The 26,217-nt window shown below is 38.2% G+C and overlaps 1 protein-coding gene across 5 annotated transcripts in view; it reads right to left on the minus strand.

Annotated features, from left to right (window-relative positions):
* Positions 1-1,495: 1,495 nt before the first annotated feature.
* Positions 1,496-26,217, minus strand: part of wdr20a (WD repeat domain 20a) — a 67,691-nt gene continuing 42,969 nt past the window's right edge. For 2 of the 5 annotated variants that reach the window (XM_072568484.1, XM_072568483.1), the window contains 2 exons: positions 8,963-10,249; positions 1,496-2,864 (listed from right to left, as the gene is read on the minus strand). In XM_072568484.1, the coding sequence (XP_072424585.1) occupies positions 2,811-2,864; positions 8,963-10,249 (1,341 nt within the window). In that variant the 3' untranslated portion in view covers positions 1,496-2,810. Of the gene's footprint in view, positions 2,865-8,962; positions 10,250-21,698; positions 21,913-26,217 lie in introns of those variants that run through there. The other 3 variants (XM_072568485.1, XR_011960434.1, XM_072568486.1) reach the window with 3 other exon arrangements.

Consider the following 26,217-nt stretch of genomic DNA (forward strand, 5'->3'; position numbering starts at 1 on the left):
TTCATACATTGGATGGCCATCAATGGCTAGGCTAGCATTTATTACCCATCCCCAAATGCCCTGGAGAGTTGACTTCTGAAACCACTATAGTCCTTGGAATTCTGGGACATCCACAGTGCTATTAGGAGGAAGATCATAATTACATGACTACAGGGAAAAGGCAGGGGGAGTAGAACTAGCTGAGTTGCTCTCTCAGAGAGCCAGCACAAACAAATAGGCCAAGTGGTATCCTTCTGTGCTGTAATCATTCTATCCAGTGAAGTGAGGAAGACCATTTTATTTTCTTGGAATGTACCAGCAACCTTAATTATACTGATATTGTTGAATGCAGTTCTGTTGTTGGGTGTGAAGCATTCCTGTGGCATCTCTGTATGAAAGCAAAAAGAAAGGTTGCCGGGGGGGAGGGGGGTGGAAGAGGTGGTAGGGTGACATGATCTGATAGTAAGCCTGAAAAAAAAATTACAAAATAAGGTTCCTTGATTGTGATTTTCCTTCCGTTTAGGATTCAAGGAACTCCTATTTCTGCAGAACATGTAATAATTGAGAAAGATCAATAGTAAGTAATTATCAATAGACAATAATTAATGATTGAAATAGCAAAGTCGGACTTTTTCCTGTTTTTGAAAAGGCATTGTAATTTAGTTAAATGTTTTGTCTTTCACTCCAAGTCCTTCAGCAAATGAAACCTACCTTAACACAGCTCAACAGCCACAAAATATTTTGAATGATGCAAGAGCCACAAAAGCTAGCACACAGGTATTTTCTCTTTAATTACAAATCCAGGTATACCATGCAAGAAATAAAGAAGAAAGTCAACAAGAATGTTGCAGGAAGGATTACTGCAGCCTGAAGGTGACATCTGGACAGTCTACTGAACAGATCTTACTAACTTAATGTTTTCTTAAATGCTGAGCTGAATGATAACAAGGGCTGCTGTAACAATTGTTCAGATCTCAAACAGATAGGAATGTACAATCAGCTAAATGCAGACATACAGCAGTCTTTTCAAAATGCCATTTTTAGTTTTAATGATACTATTTTAAAGGGAGAGATTCAGAGTATGAAATAAACATTGCCTCAAAGTATTTAAAATATTTAATGCTAAAGTTTACTAGTAAAGTTCAAGATGCCAGTTGCTTTCATGTTTTTGTTCTGCAGGTCTACTTTTGACAGGCTAACTACTGGAAGAAATCATATGCTTTACACAGTTTACAACACAGACATTTGCTGACAGCTATGTTCCAAACTCAGTATTCACCTTCAACTAGCACTGTACTCTTCCTATTTTGGCAGCAAGTTAGGAAAAGCTAGTTGCTTTTCACTGAAGCAAAGTTTGGACATGGAACTGTTATTCTTTTAGTGAATTCATGATTTCCATATTCAATTTAAAGTAAAACAGTACACTGGGATCTTATATCAAAAAGTAACATCAGTTTACATCAGTGGAGATTTCAAAGTACACATTAAATGACCTAAGTAAAAAAAACTATCAAGAGGTATGCAAGGTATCATTTATTCAAGCTTCATCTGTACTTTTACATTCTTTCAAGAAATCAGCATTAATCTGTACAGCAAATTTATAATATAATATGACCCAACCCACAGTAATTCCTGGTTAGATTGCATGACAGCTGTAAAATGTTTGGCACATCCTAAATTCGTTTACATTGATGAGGGTCTGTTATGACCAGGCAATTCTAACCCACACAAAAAATTGCATCAACCAATTCCTCAATGCAAATGTTCCTAATTGGCATCTAATAAATCCATGTGCTAGGTTTTGGACCTTGGCGATGCATCAACCACAGAAGTACAAAGCTCAGAAATTTAAAATATGCATTAGTTATGAAAACTCTACAGCTGAGATAACCTTAATTTTTAATACAAAGATTTTCTTTTGTACCAAATAGTCAATTCAACAAAGGATTAATTACAGCCAAATTTACTATTTTTACAACTGAAATAAAATAAACAGAAAAACTATATTCAAGATTTTATGTCTATTTTCTGAATTAGAAACCACGTTCATTAGAAGACAAAACATCAACTAGTGTATGATCATTGCTCCATGACGAACAGTATTTATATTTATAATACAGTTGGTTCAATTTGAAACAATATTAAAGTACATGTTTAATAGATACAGAAGAAATTCCTTTTTTGTCTGCACATACCTGTTCTGGGAGGTTTTGCACATTCTATTTTATTTCCTACTTACATTAAACTATTAAGTGCAACTTTTTTTTTAATATAAATCTATGATTGCAACATCCACCTCTTGAATCACAAATTCAAGCCAGAAAGTAATGACTCAATTCCAGTGAGTGCATTCCAAGCTGCCTTCTAACTAGTTTCATTTTAAAAACAAAGGAAGCAAAACAAAAATCAGTGCAAAATACACAGTGAGATACTTGTTCACAGGGCAATTTAATGCACTGCAAATAGACTGTTTTAATCATTTTTCACTATATATATGATTAAAATACACCAGCTGAGAAAACAAAAGAAAATGAAAAGTTAAGATTTGATAAAATAGATTTTAGTATTTGCTGCTAATGCCAAGGAAATAAGTTAGTAATAGTCTTGGAGTTAGCAGCCTTCCCATTTTACTTGGACAGATAAACCCATGTCAACAGCATACACTCGACACTGTTCCCCCAGTGGTAGCTCTACACAATTCACAGCAGAATTCTGAACAAAAACACCACTATAATAAAATTTCTAAAGCTCTGTGGCTGAAGACCAGCTCCTGGCTCCAATGTCATTACTTCTTATCCTGTGGCGAAGCTTTGCTAGCAGTACCATGGTGGCTATACTACAGTTCCACTCGGCGAATTGGCTTGGTTTTGGGATGACATTAAACCCTGTAAATACAGCATTTCAAATTGTTATAATTTTGTCACTTTTACTAGATGTTAGTTCATTTGTAATTTATGACCCGATAAGTGCTTCAAGTTTTTCTGATGAGGCATCATAAAATATAGGTAAATTGGGAATCTTTTCAGAAGCAATGAATCTCTGATAAATGCTTTTTTTAGTCAAGTTTCACTTGAATTCTTATATGTAGAATTGCAAAAAATCTAAATTTATTCAATGGGTCCAGTACCTACTAGAAGAACTAAAATAATAAAATATAAGTTATTAAGCTTGTATGTTGAAGTTGGCTCCAAAATAAATTCTGGCAAGTCAGATGACTTGAGTATTGAGCATAGAAAAGTAGATAGTTGAAACACTTTATTCTAGGTACACTATGAAATTATAACAAATGCAAAGCCACTCAGAAAGGTAGTACACTGCCAGACTTAGTCATACTAAAACTAAAATTCAGAATTTGTATTTTCCACAAAATGATTGTAATAAAGGGTGTTTGAGTGATATATTTTCTAATATGAATCAAAGGTTTCTAAAGGTGGACCACAATTACTCGTGAAAAACCAAAGGAAATTGTATAGGGAGAGGGCCGATGGATAAGAGTAAAAGCAGCCAATAATGAAGGTAGACAATTATGGGACCTTTGGTTATTATTGCCCTGAATACAAATTTAAATATATGCACACTCTGCTGCAATTATCTCAACATTCTTCGCGTGACAGTTAATGAGTTTCCCAAATTACCCAGACCCATGAGCATAACACTACATAAAGTTTCACAAATGTCATCTACTGCATTTGCTAACCAACAACCAATTTACATTATTAAATCACTCTGAAATTTACAAATAAATGTGAACTTTAATGGAATTAGAAACTCATCACCTAATGCCAACAGGTGGGAAGATTTACTTTGAAGTTTTGTCCAGGATTTCCCAAGGTATCACTCAGCTCAATAAAGACTAACCTCATCAGTGCAAGATTATTAATGCATCACTTCCAGAATTCAATCTCAATCGAGAAAATGAATATTTCTTGTAAAATACAAGAAAACAAAGATCACATGCTTTCCAGGTATACCAATATGTATGGGCACAACCATTTTCACCATGTTTCTTGATTGATGGAGTTTGCAAACTATTAACTACGAAATTTCTAACTCAAATTCCAGTAATAATTTTAATCCAAGCACTGCTGGCACTTGAATTTTCATATAAACTGCCAGTTTATATTAGTTAGAAGACATCTGTGAGAGATCTATGCAGATCATTGCAACTACACAAATTAAACCATTTCTTTCCATATCAAAATAGAAAAGCCACTACATCTGCTTCTACCTTTCAACAGTGCACAAAAACAATTCTTTATGCATTCTCTCCTATGAACCTCTTTCTCCTGTAACCCAAGTCTTTTGGAATGCTGTGTCCTATATTAGTTCAGGAAGTGAACAATAAGATTAAGATATTAGATTTTTAAGCCATTGGGAAAATTTGATTTGCCCATGGGCAGAACAGTCAGTTAAATTCTTCTAGTCTGATAATTCCCATCAACCACTTGCTGCAAACCTGTCCTTATAAAAAGCACTATGTAGACAGAGGGACAAAGTCAGAGTCACTCAGGGCATCTTTCAGCAGCTGAATTAATGGCAATGGACACTAGTCTACACTTCATCTTTCCTATATATCAAAGGATCTGCAGAGTATTTTACATTTAGAAACTGCATGCATACACAAAGCTTCAAAATTATTAAGTTTAATACATTGGCAAACTGTTAATGTTTCAAAGCATTGAAAATAATTCCATCATAATTATGAAAGCTTAGTGCATCAAAACAATTAAAGAAACTAAAATTTCAATCAGTTACTCACCATTCATACTGCATTAACCACATTTTTATGTTCTGCACAATAACGATGCACTTTTCATCAAATGGCTGAAGCAGAACAGCTTTTACAGTGGTTTTCTAAATCTTGGTGAAGTATATTTTAGAAGTGGCTTGATTTGTTTTAAACATGCAGAAAATTCAGCAAACCAACACTGCATATAGTTTGGTGCTGGAAGTTGCATCCCTCCATAATAAAGCAGTTATGTACTGCGAGCAAAGGGACAGGCTGAAGAACAACATTTTGAACATGTACATTTTAAAGAATACACTGAACTCCCCCATAAGGTCTTCATTTCACACTTCTCAGATTGTGCATGACAATCCAGTTCCATTTGTCAGTGTGCACAATGAAATTGTTTTTTTCTAGATCACTAAGTAGAGCAATACCTGAGGGAGAAAACCAAATACCAGATCTTCTAATTTCTGAAAATCAGCACTGGTGCCAAGAGATGAAGAAACATGAAGCTTATTCAGCTACACAAAATACTGCCAGAGTAGTGGTGTGGGGTGGGGGTGTAGCTGCCATGGATGCAGGGTAGCAAAGACAGAATTTGAATTAAAAATACATCACCTTTAAAAGTGATTTAATTGATACAAAGGAACATTGTCACTTCTTTTAAGGTAACAAAATGATCACCAATGAAATCAATATGCATATGTTAGCTATATAGTACAAAACAGTATCAGTTTCTTAATCCCAATTACACATCTTAATGTTGAGAGGTAAACGATTAAGTTCTAAGTTCAAGCATTTCAAAAGAAAGAGGCTTTTGTTGACTTCTGCCCAATGATGGCGGCTTGTTTTAATATAGGCTAAAATTCTCTTTTGCTGTTTAGCTTACAACATCCCTACTGTACATCCTTCCAAATGTTAACTACTACTAGACTGAGCAGTTGTGCACTTCCTTTGATTGCAACTTACATAGCCCCAAGTATACAGCTTCCAATACCTATTAGTGCTGTATTAAAAATAAATTTGATTTATGATCTCATTCTTTTATTCATAGCCCATTATCTAAAAAACCTCTGGTTAACCTACTGAATAAAAATTTTTTCCCCCATCTCAAATTGTAACCTTTAGTGGGTCCTATGGTCTCTTCTGCAATCATTGCTGATGTTGCTTACCACTGCTCTAAATGCTATTTTAGAAAAATATGGTATGGACCATAGCACCTTAGTTCGAAACCAAACTACCCATGATCCCAGCAAAGGGTAGACTGATGGGAATCAGACAACAATTAACAGCATCCATTCATATGTGCATGGAATTATTATTTGAAGTACTGGGTCATTACTTGCTACCAAAACGCAATGGGGGTGATGGAGTTCTCCATTATGTCTCAGTAAATTCAAGTGCAGACTGAAGCATGGTTAAACATGGGAATACAAATGTTGCTGTCTAAGTCTCACAGCTGTACTGTTAGCTTCATGAAATTAGCATCTTGCAGTTTGTATGCCCATTGCAATGTAGTGAACATCATGTTACTGCACTTGAACAAGTAGTTACAAACTAAACTTATCGCAGAATGTAAAGTTTTGACACTTCAATCCAATTACACTTTAATAATGTGTAAATGACAATTACTATCAAACCAACTCTGGCTTTGAAAATTAACCATTGCAAATGTGGGGTTCCTTTAGGTTTTAATTGTCAGGGATTGTAAAATTGTAAAATTTAGAGCTTACTTTTAAAAACAAACTGTTCATTTGTCTATTTTTCCCCTCATTGCAATTTTTCACTTTTTTTCTCGACATTCTTAATCTAATTTACACTCAAGTCCTTTGATATTAATTTCACAAATCATTCAACTTGCCTTATTTAATCAGGCCAAAGATGCTCAGTTTTCCTCAATATAGTTTTATCGACTCATGCTTCTAATAAAACATCATCCTGATTGACTAAAGGTAGACACCAAATGGTGTCCTGCTACAGCAAATTATGACTGATCAAAAACAATTTTCAGGTGAAAGAAACCAAGATGCAGTGGCAATGATAACAAATTCTTATCTGGTTAATCTTTATGGATATAATTAGGTTAAGGCCGGAAAAAACACCTAATCACCATATAATAGTCAATTTAGGACACTGTAATGAATCCATAAAATACAAGTTGCATATTTACTTTTAAAATGTATTAAATATTTAAATCTGTATATTTCAGATAACTTGCAATATTTACACCACCTATAAAATCAAGCTTGATAAACTCTGTGTCCTTCTTGATCCATAAAACACAATAAGAAATGTTAAATGTAAAACATCAGTACAAACTGATCATATTGTGCAACAATAGATCATTGGTGTTACAATTGCACTGCAAAGAATTAAGAAATATTTGTAATATTTTCATGAATTTAGTTATTACAAACATATTGCAATGTCACACAACCAAAATCAATAGGAGCATGTCTGATAGCTCGATGTAGTGACAAACCTTAATTTATACATAAAATAAAATAGTTCAATGCCTTTGGATGACAGTAACTCAACAATCAATGCAAAGGGAAAGATCAGCAACAGCAAGAGGCAGAAATTCCACTTTTCTTTAAAAGAAACAAAAAATGCTCAGTCTGCAAGTCCGTATATTTAAAAAAATCCTGGTGAAACAAATGCTATTGAAGAACAAAACCAATGTATTTTAAAAATAAAGCAAAATTACTCTATTACATTATCCATCCACCACAAATTCATTGCAATCAGAAAGCAGGTGCCTGAAATGTACATACAATAGAGATTTCACAGCTATTGCAAGAATAACTCAATTTTATCAACAATCATACAAGTTCTTTGGGAAATGAATGTTAAATAATGAGTTAATACCTGAATTTAAACTTTTAACACCTGCTCAAATTTTATAAGGCTCTAAATTTAAACAGTCATTTTCTTTATTAATAAACAGACAATTAAATCATTGACAATTTAAGATTACTATGAAAAGCACTAGACCATAAATCCATCTCTTAATATTTATTTCATTGTTATTGTATTTACTCAAATTTGAGATTAGTTGATTGCCAGCATGCTTTCAACATAAATAAAATTAAAATGTCATAATTTCATTTTCTTAGTAATGGGAGAAATAAATCAGAAATATTTACCTTTTAAAAATTAGATAATTGTGCAAAGTATATTCTTATCCCACTTTTGCACGTACAATAATAAAGGTTTTAAAACAAAATGATGTTTTTTTTAAAATGTGCCAAAACAATTACAATGTTAATGACTGTAGTGAGCTTGCAGCTTTAGATTCAAAAGCTTTCATTTTCAGACATGAGGACACTTATTGTAAACAAAATCTTGTTACCACAGTCAGAAAAACTGAAACAACAGCCTTTATATACAGCATACATTCATTTAATATACGCTAGCAGTATTCACTGGTCTTCTTGTCCAAACTGTGAATTAAAGAAATTGACATCTCACTGAATTCCACTGTAAAAATTGTGGATTGTTCTGGTACACACCAGATCATTAAAACATGCACAACTTTTTACAGAGATGTACAGTAGTAGTTAATACAGGACATGATAAATATACCCCATGTTTAAGACAAGTTATTATACACATTACTCCATTTATAGAAGCACTTAACCTTCATTAGAAAAAAATTATCCTTTTAGAAATGATGCTTTTCATATACAGAGATATATATCTCTATATACACAGACATATGTATATATACACATCTATAAATATATATATATATATATATTATATATATATATACACACACACATACACAACCATTTCGATACTTTATATTAGTGAAAGGGAAGTCCATCCTCATCTATGAATTTCATTTGTGAAGGGCAAGAAATAAATGGAATACAATAAATCTAACAGACCACAGTAGTGTGAATGATAATAAAGATGGCCCAATGTTTTCTGGAAATTATGTTGTAATCACTCCACACTGTGGACCTGAAATGGCAGGCCTGGTGAAAGAGATTACACCTTGTCATTTTGGAATTTAAAAAAATATATTTACTACATTTCATGGTTTATTAGTATTTTTACTATTGCCTCAAGAGCAAGTCACTGCAGAATAATCAGTATCTGACAATATTTGGAATTAACAGTGGCTATGAAAAGGAAACCATAATTTTGGTCAAAAGCAGCTTTTTGAAAATAATTTATTTGCTCCAAAAGAGGAAATGACTGAACTTATTTTTTTTTAATAACTTAGGTCTAAGAGCTCAGACTTACCACTTTACCAGGCCTTGCCCATGTGCAAATAAATCCCTCTTGACAGGCAGTGACTATACAGTCTTCAAGAAATATTAACACAGTCAGTCTTTCATGTGCTATCTTTTTACAGATAAGAGGCTCTAACAAGGGCACATCATCCATTCTAGGGCAGAGAGAAGTTCCAAGAGTCTTAGCGGAGTCCATTTTAGTTTTGGTGACTAGGTTTAGCTTGTCGCTGCTTTTGCTGGAAATGTGGCCCATGCTGTGATTTCGTTTGTGATCCTTCTCATGGTGTCTTTCCTTGCGGTCGTGTAGTGATAAGGTTGCAAACTTACTGACTCCAGAAGCAATTGCACCATCCATGACGCTGCTTTTGTTATTGACATTTGTAACTGCTGAATGTGGAAGGCTATTTGATCGAGGAAGAGGTGGAGGTAAAGAATTGCTGGGTGTTGTTGTGATGCTGCTGTTGCCATTGCTTCCAGTGCTGGTTGCAACATTTCCAGCAGATGGGCTTGTGGCATTCATCACATTTGTGTGTGTCCGAGCACGTGAAAGAGGTTGATGAGGGAACAAAATATCTTCCGTTAAATCCCACAAACAAAGCTGTGTGTCTTGGCCAACAGATCCAAATCTATACGTGACACTTACAGGGCGACTGTCTGTAGAATTCCTTTTTGACAACCTAGATTGTGTACTATTTGCTCGATCTCTGCCAAAGTGTATTTGGTCTTGGAAGTCCTCATCACTCCCACTGAACTCCATAGGATCATTTTCTTCTACACTAGTGGTATACGGATCAAATGCAACAACACTGACCCATGACTTATGTCCATGTCCCCTGGCTATTACACGACAGTCTATAAAAGACCACACGGTCACCAGATCATCCTCTCCACCTGTTACAATGTATTTTCCATCTGGACTCCAACACACACATAGCAGTCCTCCAAAGTAACTTTTCATTGTACCATGTAACTCCACCGAATCAAAGTTAAACACACGGAGAAATCCATCCTGACTTACACAAGCAAGGTACTTCCCATCAGGAGAGAATGCAAATTCATTTAGAGCCCCCTCTCCAACTGTCCATTTGAGTAAAGGGTTTCTTGTAGATTTGCTTTTGCAAGTGTGAACTGCATAATTGTCTCCTTGTTTCAATGGCTGATAATGCGGTGCTGTGGTACCACAAGAATGTTCCACATTATACAAGTACATATTGCCACTGGAATGAGACACTAAAAACAGGCTTTCTGAACCAGGCACCCATTTAACACAGGTTACTCGTGACTTGTCTATTAACCTCTGTTGAGGAAAAAGACAACCAATTAATACTTCTATTGTGCAATATCTTCTAAATGACATTGAAGCATGTAATAGATAGAACAGTTAACAAAATTAAATTAAAATTCACTTTCCTTTATAAAAGAATATTTTAAAGTACTATGTAAAACATATCAATCTTTGACAAAATAACTACTATTTTTGTTACCAATAAAATAATGAACCATTAACTATCGAATCAAAAAAAGATCTGTATAACCAAACATAAATAAGACATTACAATCATATCAGCTTTAAAACACGAACCACAAATGCAATTATCACTGCATGATATTTTACAAGTGAGTGACTCAGTGAAACAATATAAAATCCATAACTTCAGATCATGAATGTTCCCAGGCTAACAGATCACCTGCAAGTAATGAGTTGGCAAAAAAAAATCCGTCTTCCTGTGAAATCAACAGTCTTGCATCTCAAGCATGGCACATCCTCTGGTGATCTGGGCTAATAGTATGGATTCTGCTGTGCTAGTAACGGTATGGCTGTCAGCACTTGCCATTATTACTAGGTAAAACCAAATTCAACTGTTATCCACCACACATAAACATGATCAAAAGTAAAACCTGGAAACTGCTGTAAATTATGTCCTGCTCCTCCACAGGTTGCAATCTTTTTCACTGAAATATGTACAGAGATCATTGTCATGGTTTGAACTTGGGTTAGGTACCCAGTATTCTCACACTAAGATGGATGACCAAATCAGGGCTTATTCAATCAAGAGTTAGAGTTTTTGAAACAAGGCAGTCAGTGATAACTGCTGAATAAGAGCAGGTCAGAGGCTGTGAATTCTGCAATACTTTCTCCCGTTGTCCATATACAAGACCAGTCAGGAGTGAGATAGAATGTTCTCATTTGACTGGAAGGCTGCATTTCCAACATACCCAAGATACTCAACAATATCCAGGACAAACCAATCCTTCCCAATGGCATCACAGCCACCACTTTCAACATTCAGTCCCTTCACCAACTTACAGTAGAAGGTAAGATGCAATATAACAACTCATCCAGGGTCCTTTGGCAGCACCATCCAAACCCACAACCTGCACCACCCAGAAGGTTAAGAGGAGCAGATTCATGGGAACACAACCTACAAGTCCCCTTCCAAGTCACACATCATCCTGATTTGGAACTAAATCAGCATTCTTCACTGTCACTAGTTCAAAATCCTAGAACTCTCTTTCCACAGTCCCAAAGCATGCTGCAGTTAAAAATGGCAGCTCACCTTTACCTTTCAAGGGCAGTTAAGGTTGGGTAATAATTGCTGGCCCATTCAAACATGTCACACTCAAACATATAAAAAGAAACCTTTCTGACCGTGGGAAAAAAAAACTCATTTAGCGCAGTCACATTCCCTCATAAGAAAATTAATGCTGCAATATACAATGTTTTTTCATGTCCTTCCTACCCATATGTTCTAATCTTGATTTCAGTTCACGCACAATGATCTAAATACATTTTATATGTATTTTTTTTTAAAACTACTATTATTGTGGTCTACATATTTTACTAAGAATTCCTCAATCTAACTGGGTTATAGTCCGACAGGTTTGATTGGATGCACTAGCTTTCGGAGCGCTGCTCCTTCATCAGGACAACCAGCTGATGAAGGAGCAGTGCTACAAAAGCTAGTGCTTCCAATTAAACCTGTCGGACTATAACCTGGTGTTGTGTGATTTTTCAACTTCGTCCACTTCAGTCCAACACCAGCATCTCCAAATTAATCTAACTTGTGATGCTTGACCTTGTTTAAACAGGATTTATCATGCTGTAGAGGGAACAATTTTAAGCACATACTAGATGAATGAAAACTCTACAATCACTAAAAGTCCGAACAAAAGTCACAGGGTGGAAGATAAAGACACTCATATAGTCACAGCAAAATCCAGACCAATTACTTCACTATCCCAACAATCCATTAATTATTTTCAAACATTTTTCAGAATCATTGGATAATAGAATGCTTACAAAACAAGAGGCTATTTGATCCATCATTTTCACATTAAATAGTCCACTTCTCGGCTTTTTTCCTGCATCCTCGTAAATTTCTTCAAGTAACTATCCAATTCCCTTTTGGAAGCCACAATTGAATCTGCTTTCACCCAACTCTCATTCCTAATCACAGCTCATCCTTCTGTTTTTTTATGCCATTCACTTCAAATTAGTGCACTCTGGCCATTTCACCAATGGATCAGTTTGTCTCCATCTTCTGTCTCATCCCATGTGATTTTGAACACAGGAACACCAGTATCAAATCCTTTTGACCTTTTATTTGATCAAACTTTACTCTGTCTTCATCTTACTAAAATAATTGTTCTAATATGTTTATTATAATAAAGGCATCATGTTCCCATGGCACAATTCTGACAGCAGTTGAATCTATTCCTCACATTTTCTGATCAATTACAATCAGTCCTTTGGAATTCATAGAATGTGTACATAATAACTTTTGCAGAGGTTTTAAATCCAATATCACAAATTCAGATATGCTGAAGAGTCAGATGACATCACAAATAATATGGAAATCTGTTATCTTTACATATCATACACAATCATTTTCTTTATAAATCACTCTCAAAATTAAGAAACATAACTTCAGATCATGAATATGTCAACTGAGAAAGTTTTCCTTTTTTTAAAAAAACATTAGTTCCAATGTGGGGCATCAATCATCTATTGTTTCAACTCTAAGATATAAAAAGTAATGCAAAAATCAGGCTTTGAACAGCCTTTTCCTGTATTTGCTTACAATAATACACAAACAATACCATGCCCTACTGTAGAATCACAGGATATTCTGCTTTCTCTATGGCAGAGGTTCCTAGATATGCAGTACATGGTCAATCCAAGTAATATAAGGGGAAACAAGAACATTTTCACCCCTGCCTTGATACTTTGCAGCTATATGTTTAATCTGTTAACTTACTAGCATATCTAATGTAATATGCTTGTTATTTGATTCTTGAATACAGGTTTTTGTCACCTGAAGCATAACAGGATCTTTTTTTAAAAATTAGACCCTGATTGAACATTCATTATAGTGCCAGGCAAACACAATGAAACCAATCCAATGTTTGCATTTGACAGTGCTGCTTTGGTAAATTGAAAATAACAAAGGCTAGGAATCCTGCAGTGAGTAACTTGCCTCCTGACTCACCAAAGCCTGTCCACCATCTGCAAAGCGCAAGTCAGGAGTGTGAATACTCTCCAACAACACTCCTGAAGTTTGACACTAACCGTGACAAAGCAATCTGTGTGTCTGGCACCACATCCACGAACATTCAGTTCCTCCACCACCAATGAACATCAAAAACAGTGTGTACTACCTCCAAGATGCACTGCAGAAATTCACCAGAGCTCCTTAGACAGCACCTAAAGCCACGACCCCTATCATCTCGAAAGACAGATACATGGAAACACCACCACACCTGCAAGATCCTCTCCAAGTCACACTCAGCCTGAATTGGAAATATGTCCTTGTTTCTTAGTTGTTGCAAGGTCAAAATCCTGGAACTCTTTCCCTAACAGTATTGTGTGTTTACTTGCAAGAGATGGATATACAGTGGTTCAAGAAGGTAGTTCACCATCATCTTCTGAAGGACAACAGGGATTGGCAAGAAATGCTGGCCCAGCCAGCAATGCACACATCCCATGAGTATAGAAAAAATAATTATGCTAATTCAGATACTGTCTCAATCCATCTGGGTGGCATTAGAAGTTACAATTGTTTATTTTGAAGGTCATAGGATATGTGAAAATATGAATCAAAATATGAACTATGGAGTATCACAACAAAGGAATGCCTTTTTTAGTCAAATCAAAATAGTGACCTTTCAAAAGATTACACTGAAAACCTGGAAACTGGATTGGGCAATTTAATTTGAAACTCCTAATGATAATGATGCAGCAAATAAATAAATCTGAGCGCTCCAAGGTAATGTGAGAGTTCAATGTAAACTGACTTTGGGAAACTAGGCTTTCAAAACAGCTTTAATAAGCAGTATCTCAAAGTATAGGACTCATGAAATAACTACACAAAAACTTTGGAAACTTCAAAACATCAAAAGAAGTGCAGTGAAGCAATCAGACTTTCAACCCTCGCCTTGATTATAAAATAACTTGCCCAAATACATGTTCATTTTCACATTTCTTGCCTTGATGTAGAACAAATTGCCATTGTAAAATCTATTAGATGTCTGGTGAAAAAAAGTTTGATGAACTATGTATAAAAATGTGCTGGTCTTAACCTTCCACTAGCTTGAATTTTGCGCATGAAATTTTGCAATAGTAGCAGGTATAAAATGCAATAATGACCACAATCATAGACAGAGAGATGCACAGAGCAGAAAAGGTAATGTAGTGATTCTAATGATGCTGCAAAACAGTTTCTCACAATAACTATACAGTGTAGTCTGTAAAGTGTTTATTGTGTGGTTTGTAGTTTGTAAGGACTGCATTTTGTTTTAATGAGGTCAAGGGACAAAGGGCCTTAAAGTAATTAATATTGTTTGATTTTAAGAGCCCTTTAAAGGTTTAATCCAAAGGCCCAAGTTATGGTAGGAGAACTAAAGGCTGTGTATTGCTCCTCCTATTTTATGAAGATGGGGGCTGAGCACAGCACATGTGCACGAGGTGTCTCAAGCTGCAGCTCCTTGAAGCTCAGGTTTGGGAGCCGGAGCAACAGCTGGTGATACTTCTGTAGGCCTCTATGTCTTATTCACAAAGCTGAGAGGGTCACTGATAGCAAGTACAGAGAGGTGGCCAGGTGGCAGGCTAAAACTCCACAGGCAGGCAGGGAATGGGTGACCAGAGTAAGAGGACTAGGTCGGCAGTAACACCCCTGTGGACATTCCTCTGAAAAAACTGACACACTGCTTTGGATACTGTAATGGGGTAATGACCTCTTCGGGGAAAGCAATAACAGTCAAACTTGTTGCACCATGATTTGGTATGCTGCACAGAAGCGAGGAGGAGAAAGTGTAGAAATTATGGGGAATTCAAGTATAAAGGGAATAAACATACATTTCTGTGGCCACAAACAAGACTCCAGAATATTATATTGCTTCTCTGGTGCTTGGGTCAAGGATATCTCAGAGGCTATAGGACATTCTGGAGGGGGAGGGTGAACAGCCAGTGGTGTGGTATACATTGGTACCAAAAATGGCAAAAAAGGAATGAGGTCCTAAAAGCAGAGTGTAGGAAATAAGTTGAAAAGTAGGACCTCAAAGACAGTGATGTCAAGGTTACTACCTATGCCACGTAGTAATTTAGAGTAGAAAAACCAGGATACGTCAGTTGAATGCGTGGCTGGAAAGATGGTGCAAGGGAGAGGGATTCAGACCCCGGGGATATTGAAACTGATCCAGGGGGTGAGTGTAGAACCAGTACAAACTGGATGGGTTAACCTGGACAGGATCGGGACAGATGTCCTAGGGCAAGTATGTACTGGTGTGGTTGGGGCAGGTTTAAGTTCGAACAGCAGGAAGAAGGGAAACTAAGCACGGTGACAAGGGAAAGAGACAGACAGGCAGTAACAAAAAGAACAGTAAGCGCAGGAACAAGCACTTCAGCCCACCAAGCCCTTCTAAACTAAAAACCTTTTGTCTCTATGCAACCAGTATCTATTCCCTGTCTATTCACGTATCTGTGAAGATGTCACTTAAACATTGCTATTCTATCTGCATCAACCATCTCCTCTGGCAGTGCATTCCATGCACTTAGCATCTTGTGTGTCAAAAAACTTTGACTATCAAATCTCCTTTAAACTTTCCCCCTTTACCTTAAATCTATGCCCCCGAGTAATTGATATTTCTATCCCCAGGAAAGAGACTCCAACTCTTCATTCTATCCATGCCTCTTAATTTTGTAAACTTCTTTCAAGTTGCCCCTCAATCTCCTACGTTCTAGTGAAGACAAACCAAGATTGTCCAATCTCTCTTCATAACGGATATTCTCCAAATCAGGCAACATCTCGATAACTTTTTTGCACCCTCTCAAAAACCTCCACCTCTTTATGGTAGTGCAGCAACTAGACCTGTATGCAATATTCCAAATGCGGCATAACTAAAGAAGTATACAGCTGCAACATGACCAGCTAATTTTTATACTCTACACTCTGACCAATGAACACTAGCGTGCCATACACCTTCTTGATCACCTTATCCACTTATGTTCAAGAGTGTGGTGCTGGAAAAGCACAGCAGGTCAGGCTGAGGAACAGGGAAATCAACATTTCGGGCAAAAGCCCTTCATCAGGCATTCCTGTGCGTTTCCAGCACCACACTTTTGACTCTAATCTCCAGCATTCACAGTACTCACTTTCACCTTATCCACGTATGCTGTCACTTTCAGAAAACTATGGACCTAAATTCTTAGATCCCTCAGTGTGTCAATGCATCCAAGGGTTCTGCCATTTATTTTATACCCACCTCCTGCATTAGACCTTTCAAAATGTGTCCTCATATTTACAGTCATAGAGTCAGAGTTGTACAGCATGGAAACAGACCCGTCAGTCCAAATTGCCCATGCCAACCAGATATCCTAAATAAATTTAGTCCCATTTGTCAGCATTTGGTCTTTTAAATGATGCAACATCCTGGAGATTATTATTGACCAGAAACTCAACTGGATGCAACACAAACACAACTGGCTACAAAAGTAGGTCAGAGGCTAGGAATATTAGAAAACTCATCTCATAACTCCCAAAGTCTACCCACCTACAAGCACAAGTCAGGAGTGTGATGGAATACTCCCCGCATGCCTGGATGAGTGCAGTACCAACAACAGTCTAGACGTTCGAGACCCTCTAGGACATAGCAGCCCATTTATTTGGCACTACATCCACATGTATGCACTCCTTTCACCATCGACATTCAATAGCAGCAGTATGTACTATCTACAAGATGCACTGCAGAAATTCACCAAAGATCCTCAGACAAAACCTTCCAAACTCATTTAAAAATCATACAACACCAGGTTATAGTCCAACAGGTTTAATTGGAAGCACTAGCTTTCAGAGCATCGCTCCTTCATCAGGTCGTTGTGGAGGACACAATTGTAAGACACAGAATTTATAGCAAAAATTTACAATGTGATGTAACTGAAATCATACTTTGAAAAATACCTTGATTGTTTGTCGAGTCTTTCATCTATTCGAATACCATGATAGTTTCACTATTTTCAGATGTAAATCTCAATTTTAAAAAAAAGTTACATTCTCAGGTTAACTGTAACAATTGATGTTAGCTAGAGAATATGTTGAAGGAGTTAGCCCCCTGTGTTCTCTGTTTGTGCCATAATGTTTAGACTGATTCTAATCTAAAAAGTGAGTAAACAGAATCCTACATGAATTCATGCACTTTTTGAGCAAAGTACAAAGACTATTGGAGAAGAGCCTCAACCGGGACCTTGGGTTCATGCCACACTACAAGTGACCACCAATGCACTATACACACACACACAGAGACTCCTACACATACACATGGACACTCGTATACACAGACACACACACACAACACATGTGCCCCCCAGACTTAGACACTTTACACTCACATATATACACTCTCACTCACAACCCCCCACCCCAGACAGACACACACACATATAAGTTTGTGGGGTGAATTTGTACTTGCAGAGTCACATTGCACTTTGCTCAAAAACTGCATGAATTCAAGAAAGACTCTGTTAACTCACCTTTTAGATTAGAATCAGTCTAAACTTATGCCGTCTAGTTTTGGACTCCCCTACCCCGGGGAAAAGACCTTGACTATTCATCCTATCCATGCCCCTCATGATTTTTATAAACCTCCACAAGGTCACACCTCAGCCTCCGTGCTCCAGGCGAAATAGCCCCAACCTATTCAGTCTCTCCTTATAGCTTAAACCCTTCAACCCTTGCAACATCCTTGTAAATTTTTTCTGAACCCTTTCAAGTTTCACAACATCTTTCCTAAAGCAGAACTGAAAGCAGTATTCCAGAAGTGGCCTAAGCAATGTGGTTGCAACATGACATGTCAACTTCTATACTCAATGCATTGACCAATAAAGGCAAGCACACCAAACGCCTTCTTCACTACCCTGACTACCTGCTTTTCCACTTTCAAAGAACCATGAACTGCCATGAACTGCATTCCTCGGTCTCTTTGTTCAGCAACACTCCCCAAGACCCTACCCTTAAGTGGTCCAGGTTAAATTCCATCTGCCATTTTTCTACCCAATTCTCCATTCTATCTATATTCTGCTGGATCCACTCCAATTCTCCTCAATATCTATAGCTCCTCCAGTCCTGCCGCCTTCAAACTTACTCATCAGACCATCAACACTCTCCTCCAAATTATTAATATATATTTTACAAAAAACAGCAGTCCCGGCACTGATCCTTGTGGAACATCACCACAGATCTCCAGTCATAAAAACAGCCCCCTCCTACTACTCCATGTCAGTTCAGCATCCATCCGACAAGCTCACTGCAGATCATATGTGACTTAATCTGTTGTATCAGCCTACCATGAGGGACCTTGTCAAATGCCTTGCTAAAAGTCCATGCAGACAACATCTACCATCTTACCCTCATCAATAATCTTTGTCATTTCCTCAAAAAAAACTAAATCAAGTTTGTGAGGCATGACCTCCTCCACAAAGCCATGCTGCCTACCATTAATAAAGTTAAAAGTCACACAACGCCAGGTTATAGTCCAACAGGTTTGTTTGGAAGTACAAGCTTTTGGAGCACTGCTTCTTCATCAGGTAGCAGTCTGAAAGCTTGTACTTCCAAATAAACCTGTTGGACTAGATCCTGGTGTTGCGTGATTTTTAACTTTGTCAACCCCAGCCCAACACCAGCACCTTCACATCATGACTATCATTACTAAGTCCATACTTTTTCAAATGAGAGTAAATCCTGTCCTTAAGAATCTTCTCCAATAGTCTCCCTACCACTGATGCAAGACTCACTGGCCTGCAATTTCCCAGATTATCCTTGTCATCTCTCTCATGGGAGAGTTGAGGGCTGGAGGGCGCAGTTTCAGAATAAAGGGGCGCCAAGTTAAGACCAAGATGAGGAGGAATTTCTTCTCTCAAAGGGTTGTCCTTGGAACTCCTTGCACAGGGAGCTTTGGGGTCCTTGGGTATATTTAAGGCTAAGACAGATTCTTAGAATCAAGGGAGAAGAAGAAAATGGATGTGAGGCAAGCCAGATCATATATCATCCTACTGAATGGTGAGCAGGCTCAAGGGGCCAAGTGCCCTACTCCCGTTCCTAATTCTTATGATCTTACTGATTTGTGCAATGCCATCGTCTCCAATCTCTACTCATAGTTACAATTCTCCAGACCTGGCAACATTCTGGTAAATCTTCTCTGTTCTCTCTCCAAAGCAGTTGCATCCTTCCTGTAAGGCGGTGACCAGAACTGCACACAATACTCCAGTTGTGGGCTCATCAGTGACTTTTACAGTTTTGTCTTTATATAATTACTTTTGTATTCTATACCTCTGCTGATGAAGGAGAGCATTCCACATGCTTCCTGTACTACTTTATCTACCTAAACATCTATCTTGCACGCCAAGATCTTTCACTTCATCTACCTCTCTCAACACATTCCCTTTTTTTATTCATTCACAGGCTGAGGGCATCACTGGCAAGACTAGCATTTATTGCCCATCCCTAATGCCAGAGGGCAATTTAGAGACAATCACATTGCTGTGGGTCTGAAGTCACATGTAGGCCAGACCAGATAGGGATGGCAGTTTCCTTCCCTAAAGGACATTAGCGAAGCAGATGGGTTTTTTGGACAGTAGACAATGGATTCATAGTCACTGAGAGACTCAGAATTCAATAAATATCAGGAATTAAAATTCCACCATCTGTAGTGGTGGGATTCAAATCCAGCTCCCCAGAACTTGGGTCTCTCAATTAACAGTCCAGTATTAATACCACTAGGTCACTGCCTCCCCTTATTGGGTTTCCCTTTTCCTGTTCCAATTCCCTAAATGCATTACCTCACACTTATCAGAGTGGAACTTCACCTGCCACTTTCCTGCCTGCTCACCAATCCATCTTCATTATTTTGGAGCTTACAGCTATCCTCTACACTACTCACTGCATGATCAATTTTTGTGCCATTTGCAAATTTGCCAATTGTGTCTCTCATGTGCAAATCCAATTAATTCATGTGCAAAACAAATAGCAGGAACCCTAGCAGGAGTTCCTGATGACGGGCTTATGCTCAAAATATCGACTCTCCTGCTCCTGGGATGCTGCCTGACTGGCTGCGCTTCTCCAGCACCAGAGTCTTCGACTCTGATCTCCAGCATCTGCAGTCCTCACTTTGACTTAGCCAGGGTCCCAATACCAAGCCGTGCAGAGCACCACTTAAAGAATATGGAACAGTACAGCACAGTACAGGCCCTTCGGCCTTGATGTTATGCCGACTTTTTACCTTATTCTAAGATCAAACTAACCGACATACCCTACATTTTACTATCATCCAAGTGCCTATCCAAAAGTTGCTTAAATGTCCTTAATGTATCTGACCCTTCTATCACTGCTGGCAATATATTCCATGCACCCACCACTGTCTGTGTAAAGAACCCACCTCTGACATCTCCCCTAAACCTTCCTCCAATCACCTTAAAATTATGCCCCGTTGTGATAGCCATTTCCACCTTGGGAAAAAGTCTCTGGCTATCCACTCTACCTGTCCCTCTCATCATTTTGTACACCTCTATCAAATCATTTCTCATCCTTCTTTGCTCCCTCAGCCTTTCTTCATAAGGCATGCCCTCCAGTCCAGGCAGCATCCTGGTAAATCCCCTCAGCAGCCTCGCTAAATCTTCCACATCCTTCTTATAATGAGGCGACTAGAACTGAACACAATATTCCAAGTATTGTCTAACAAGGGCTTTATAGAGCTGTAGCATAACCTTGGGGCTCTTAAATTCAATTTCCCTGCTAATGAAAGCCATTCCAACAATTTTCCAATTGCAAGGGCAGCCATTGACCATTGCCCTTTATTTCCTGCTAATAAGCCAACTTTGGATCCAATGTGATACATTATCCTGTGTTCCATGAATTTTGAATTTTTTGACCAGTCTGCCATGAGGGACCATGTCAAACACCATATTAAAATCCATGTAGACAAGATCCAATGTACTATCCCTCATCAATCCTCCTTCTCACTTCCCCAAACAATTCAATCAAATTTGTACAGCATGATCTGCCCTTAATAAAACCCTGCTGATTATCCCTCATTAGTTCATGCCTTTCTAAGATAACATCTAAGCTAATCCAATCTCTCAGGACTAATTTTGATAATTTGCCCATCACAGACATGGCCTATAATTGTTTTGCACTTCCTTTGTACGTTTTTAAGCAACAGAACTACATTTGCATTCCTCCAGTCCTCCAGCATCTCACCTGTGTTCAGTGAAGATTGGAAAATATCCTTAGAGCATCAGCTTTTTCCTCCCTGACTTCTTTCAACATCCTAGGGAACAATCCAACTGGCCCTGGGGTGATGTATCCACTTTCAAGGATTCCAACTCCTCTAACACTTGTTCTCTCGTTATGATTACTTTGTCCAATATTTCAGGTTGCTCCTCTTGGATTACTATATCCACATCATCCTTTCCTTTGTGAATATGGAGAAAAAAATTCATTTAAACGTCTGCCCATATTCTCACCATCTGTACACAAGTTCCCTTCTTCATCTCTAATAGATCACACCTTTTCCTTAACTAACCTTTTGCTCTTTAAAGTTTGGTAAAACATCTTTGAGCTTTCTTTTATCTTGTTTGTTAACATTTTTTCATACCCTCTCTTTGATTTCTTTGTTCCTTCTTTCACTGGATTCCTGTACTTTCTACATTCCTGTAGGCTATTGGCAATGTTGAGTTTTTTGCGACTATGATGAGCTTTCTATTTCTGTTTAATTTTCCCTTGTATTTTTATAGCCAACTATGGGGGTCTAGATTTGGCAGTACCATTCTTATTTTGGACAGGACATATCTGCTTTATACGCTAATGATCACTCTTTGGAGCCTCCCATGGGTTTACAACTAATTTATCCTTTAGCAGTTTTGTCTAGTCTGTCTCAGCCAAGTCACTTCTTAGTTTTGTAAAATTTGCCATTCCCCAGCTTAAAATACTTACTCCTGACTTATCTTTGTCCTTTCATGTAATAATAGTAAATCTAACAGAATTGTGGTCACTATCTCTGGTATGGTCTACTGTCTAACTCTGTCTTAAACACACTCAACGACTTGGCTTCTACAGCCTTCTCCGGTAATGAGTTCTACAGATAAAGAAATTCCTCATCGTCTAACTTAGGTCCCAGTCTCAATCATCTCCACATCCACTCTATCTAGGCCTCTCAGTATTCTGTAAATTTCAATCAGATTCTCCCCCTCATCCTTCCAAACCCCAATCAGTACAGACCAGACACCTCAACACCCCTCGTGTTCAGTCATTTCATCATTCTTATAAATCTCATCTGGACCCCCTCCAAGGACGGCAAGTCCTTCTTTAGATTTTGGGCCCAAAACTGCAGTTGTAAATGCAGTCCGACCAGAGCATTATTGAGCCTCAGCACAACATCCCTGTTCTTGTATTCTCTCTCAAAACGCATGCTAACATTGTATTTGCCTAATTGCCAAATGAACCGGTGTTATCCTTAGCAGAATCCTGAACTCCTAAATCTCTTTATGCTTCAGATTTCACTTAGAAAGTACATACATCTCTTGCAAAGTACATAATGCCACACTCTCCCTCATTGGACTCCATCTGCTATTTCTTTGCACAAGACCTTCTGCAGCCTGTCCACCTCCTCAACACTCCCTGCACCTTCAACTATTTTTCTTCAATTGCAAATGCCCTCAGTTCCTTCATCAAGACCATTGACATATATCATGAATAGTTGTGGTCCCAGCACTGACCTCTGCAGAACTCCACTAGTCACCAGCTGCAATCCTGAAAAGACTTCTTTATCCTCCTTCTCGGTCTCCTCCCAGTCAATCCTCAATGCATGCCAGTACGTTGCCCTAACACCATGGGTCCTTATCTTATTAGTAGCTTCCTGTATGGCACCTTGTCAAATGCTTTCTGGAAATCTAAATAGATCATGTCCACTGCTCTCCTTTGTATAACTTGCCTGTTACCTCCTCAAAGAAATCTAACAGATTTGTGATGAGTGACCCTTGATGAAGCTATGTTGTCTCAGCCCTATTTTTCACGCACTACCAAGCACTCCACAATCTTATCCTTGATAACGGACTCTAAAATCTTATCAATGACAGAGGTCAAGTTAACTAGCCGAGTATTTCCCATCTTCTGCCTAGTCTGAAATCCTCATGGTCACTGTATTTATCCTTTCCACTAGAATCCTGTTCTAGCCCAATTTAGTTGCAAACCACCCAACAACATAGTTATTTCCAGCCCCATTATGGGAGCCAATGTCCCATAAAATTGAAGCCCTCCTTTCCAAACAACTCCTTCAGTCAGATTATTACCTTTTTAACCTGATGTTAATTTGCACATTGTTCTGCTAAAAGCCTGAGATTACACCGTTTTGAGATCTATTTCATGATACTTGCCAATCATGGTCTCTTGCCTATTCTGCTTGTTGACCCAATGACTGAATTCACTCCTTGTCTTCAAAATTTCCCTTCAAACAAGCTTAAACCATCCATCCCTCTGGCAAATGATCAGTAACAAGTAAGTTATATGATCTTGCTTACAAAGGATGCTACTGGTTCCCTTATAGCTATAATATTATGCTTCTCCTCTTCACTCTTTGAAGACTTTTCTACACCAAGTTGCTGGAGTAGGAAAAACACATTCCAGTTATCCTTCAGATAGCCATTATCCTTTTCCTCAAAAACAGAAAGTAATTTTCTGCCAATCATAATTCTCGATCTCTCCTAAATCTACTTATAATGCACATCATCAGTTATATCAGCCACATCTCTCAACAATGTTTGACCGAGGTCTGAAGCAAACAGTTCGAATATTTTCCCATCACTTATGTGTGCTGTATGTCAGTTAATACTCAGCTCAATGACTCTCAGCCAGAATGATTTGATATGAAGATACTGCTGAACTGTTCACTTGGAATTATGTCCCTGACAAATTTACACACGTTGCACTCCTGCACGACAACCAAACAATGTTTTAGTTTAACTTATTTGTATATACTTTATAGTTTACAGATTTTTTTATTTGCTAACGTATAGTAAGCAAAATATTTGGTTATGCTTGCAAATACTTTGTCACAAGCCTATACATGCCAACCACAACAAGTGCTGGAGGCATAAAAATAGTACCTTCGTCCCTGTCGCCCAGAATTCTCACTTTCCCTAATTTCCCAAATTCTATTACAGCAGAGTAGGAATCTAAAACAAACACAAAGTGTTGGAAATACTCAACAGGTTTGACTGTATCGATGTCACCACTGAGCACATCTTCCTCGTTCCTCCAACTACAGGCTTCTAAACTGGATCGGTTATTCTGTTTCACCCTATCCATTCCTCGAACAGTTTCAGCACACCCAATGCCTTTCCATAATATGTTAGAAATAGGCTGCCCAACATTCCTCGCATCCACTATCCCCCATTTTCCTCATAGCCCTCAATTCCCCAGTTGATCAATAATCTATCAGCCTTAAATATACACACATACTCTAAAGGACCCGCTAGCTTTCTGTGGTAAGGCATTCTCAACCCTCAGAAAAGAAATTCCTCATCTCAGTCATCCTTTTAGAGTCATAGAGATGTACAGCATGGAAACAGACCCTTCGGTCCAACACGTTCATGCCGACCAGATATCTCAACCCAATCTAGTCCCACCTGCCAGCATCCAGCCCACATCCCTCCAAACCCTTCCTATTCATATACCCATCCAAATGCCTTTTCGATGTTGCGATTGTACCAGCCTCCACCACTTCCTCTGGCAGCTCATTCCATACATGTACCACCCTCTGTGTGAAACATTTGCCCCATAAGGTCTCTTCTTTATCTTTCCCGTCTCACCCTACACCTATGCACTCTAGTTTTGGACTCCCCCACCCAGGGAAAAGATTTTGCCTATTTACCCTATCCATGCCCCTCATAATTATTTAAACCTCTATAAGGTCATCCCTCAGCCTCCGACACTTCAGGGAAAACAGCCCCAGCCTGTTCAGCCTCTCCCTATAGCTCAAATCCTCCAACCCTGGTAACATCCTTGTAAACATTTTCTGAACACTTTCAAGTTTCGCAACATCTTTCCAATAGGAAGGCGACCAGAATTGCACGTAATATTCCAACAGTGGCCTAACCAACGTTTATTGAGATTGTTTCTTAAATGCATTCATTTGTGGGACAAGGGCATTGCTGGCTAGGCCAGCGTTTATTCCCATTTGGTCTTAGATTCTTCTATGAGGGGAAACACCTTCTCAGCACTTACCCTGCCAAGCTCCTCAAGAATTTTCTATGTTTCAGTGAGATCACCTTTATTCATCTACACTCCAGTGAAGAGTCCCACCCTGTTTAGCCATTGTTCAAAAAACAATCTTTCATGTCAGGGATCATTCCAGTGAACCTTTTCAAAACTGCCTCCAATTAAATATCTTTTCTTAAATAAGGGGATCAAAGCTGATCACAGCACTCCAGATGTGGTCTTGCCAGCATCTTGTACAGTTGCAGTAAGACTTCCCTACTCTTATACTCCAAACCACTTGAAATAAGGGTCAACATTCCATTAGGCTTCCGGGTTATCTGCTGTACCTGTGTGCTAGCTTCTGTTTCGTGCACAAGTAGAATCAGAGAATCCCTGCAGTGCAGATAGAGGCCATTCAGCCAATCTAGTCTGCAAGACTCTCTGAAGAGCATCCCACCCAGACCCACTATGCCCCCCTCTCAACTTATCAGTGTAACGCTGCAGTTAAAAAGGCACTATACCT

The sequence above is a fragment of the Chiloscyllium punctatum genome, chromosome 4, assembly GCF_047496795.1.
Source record: "Chiloscyllium punctatum isolate Juve2018m chromosome 4, sChiPun1.3, whole genome shotgun sequence".
Taxonomy (NCBI): domain Eukaryota; kingdom Metazoa; phylum Chordata; class Chondrichthyes; order Orectolobiformes; family Hemiscylliidae; genus Chiloscyllium; species Chiloscyllium punctatum.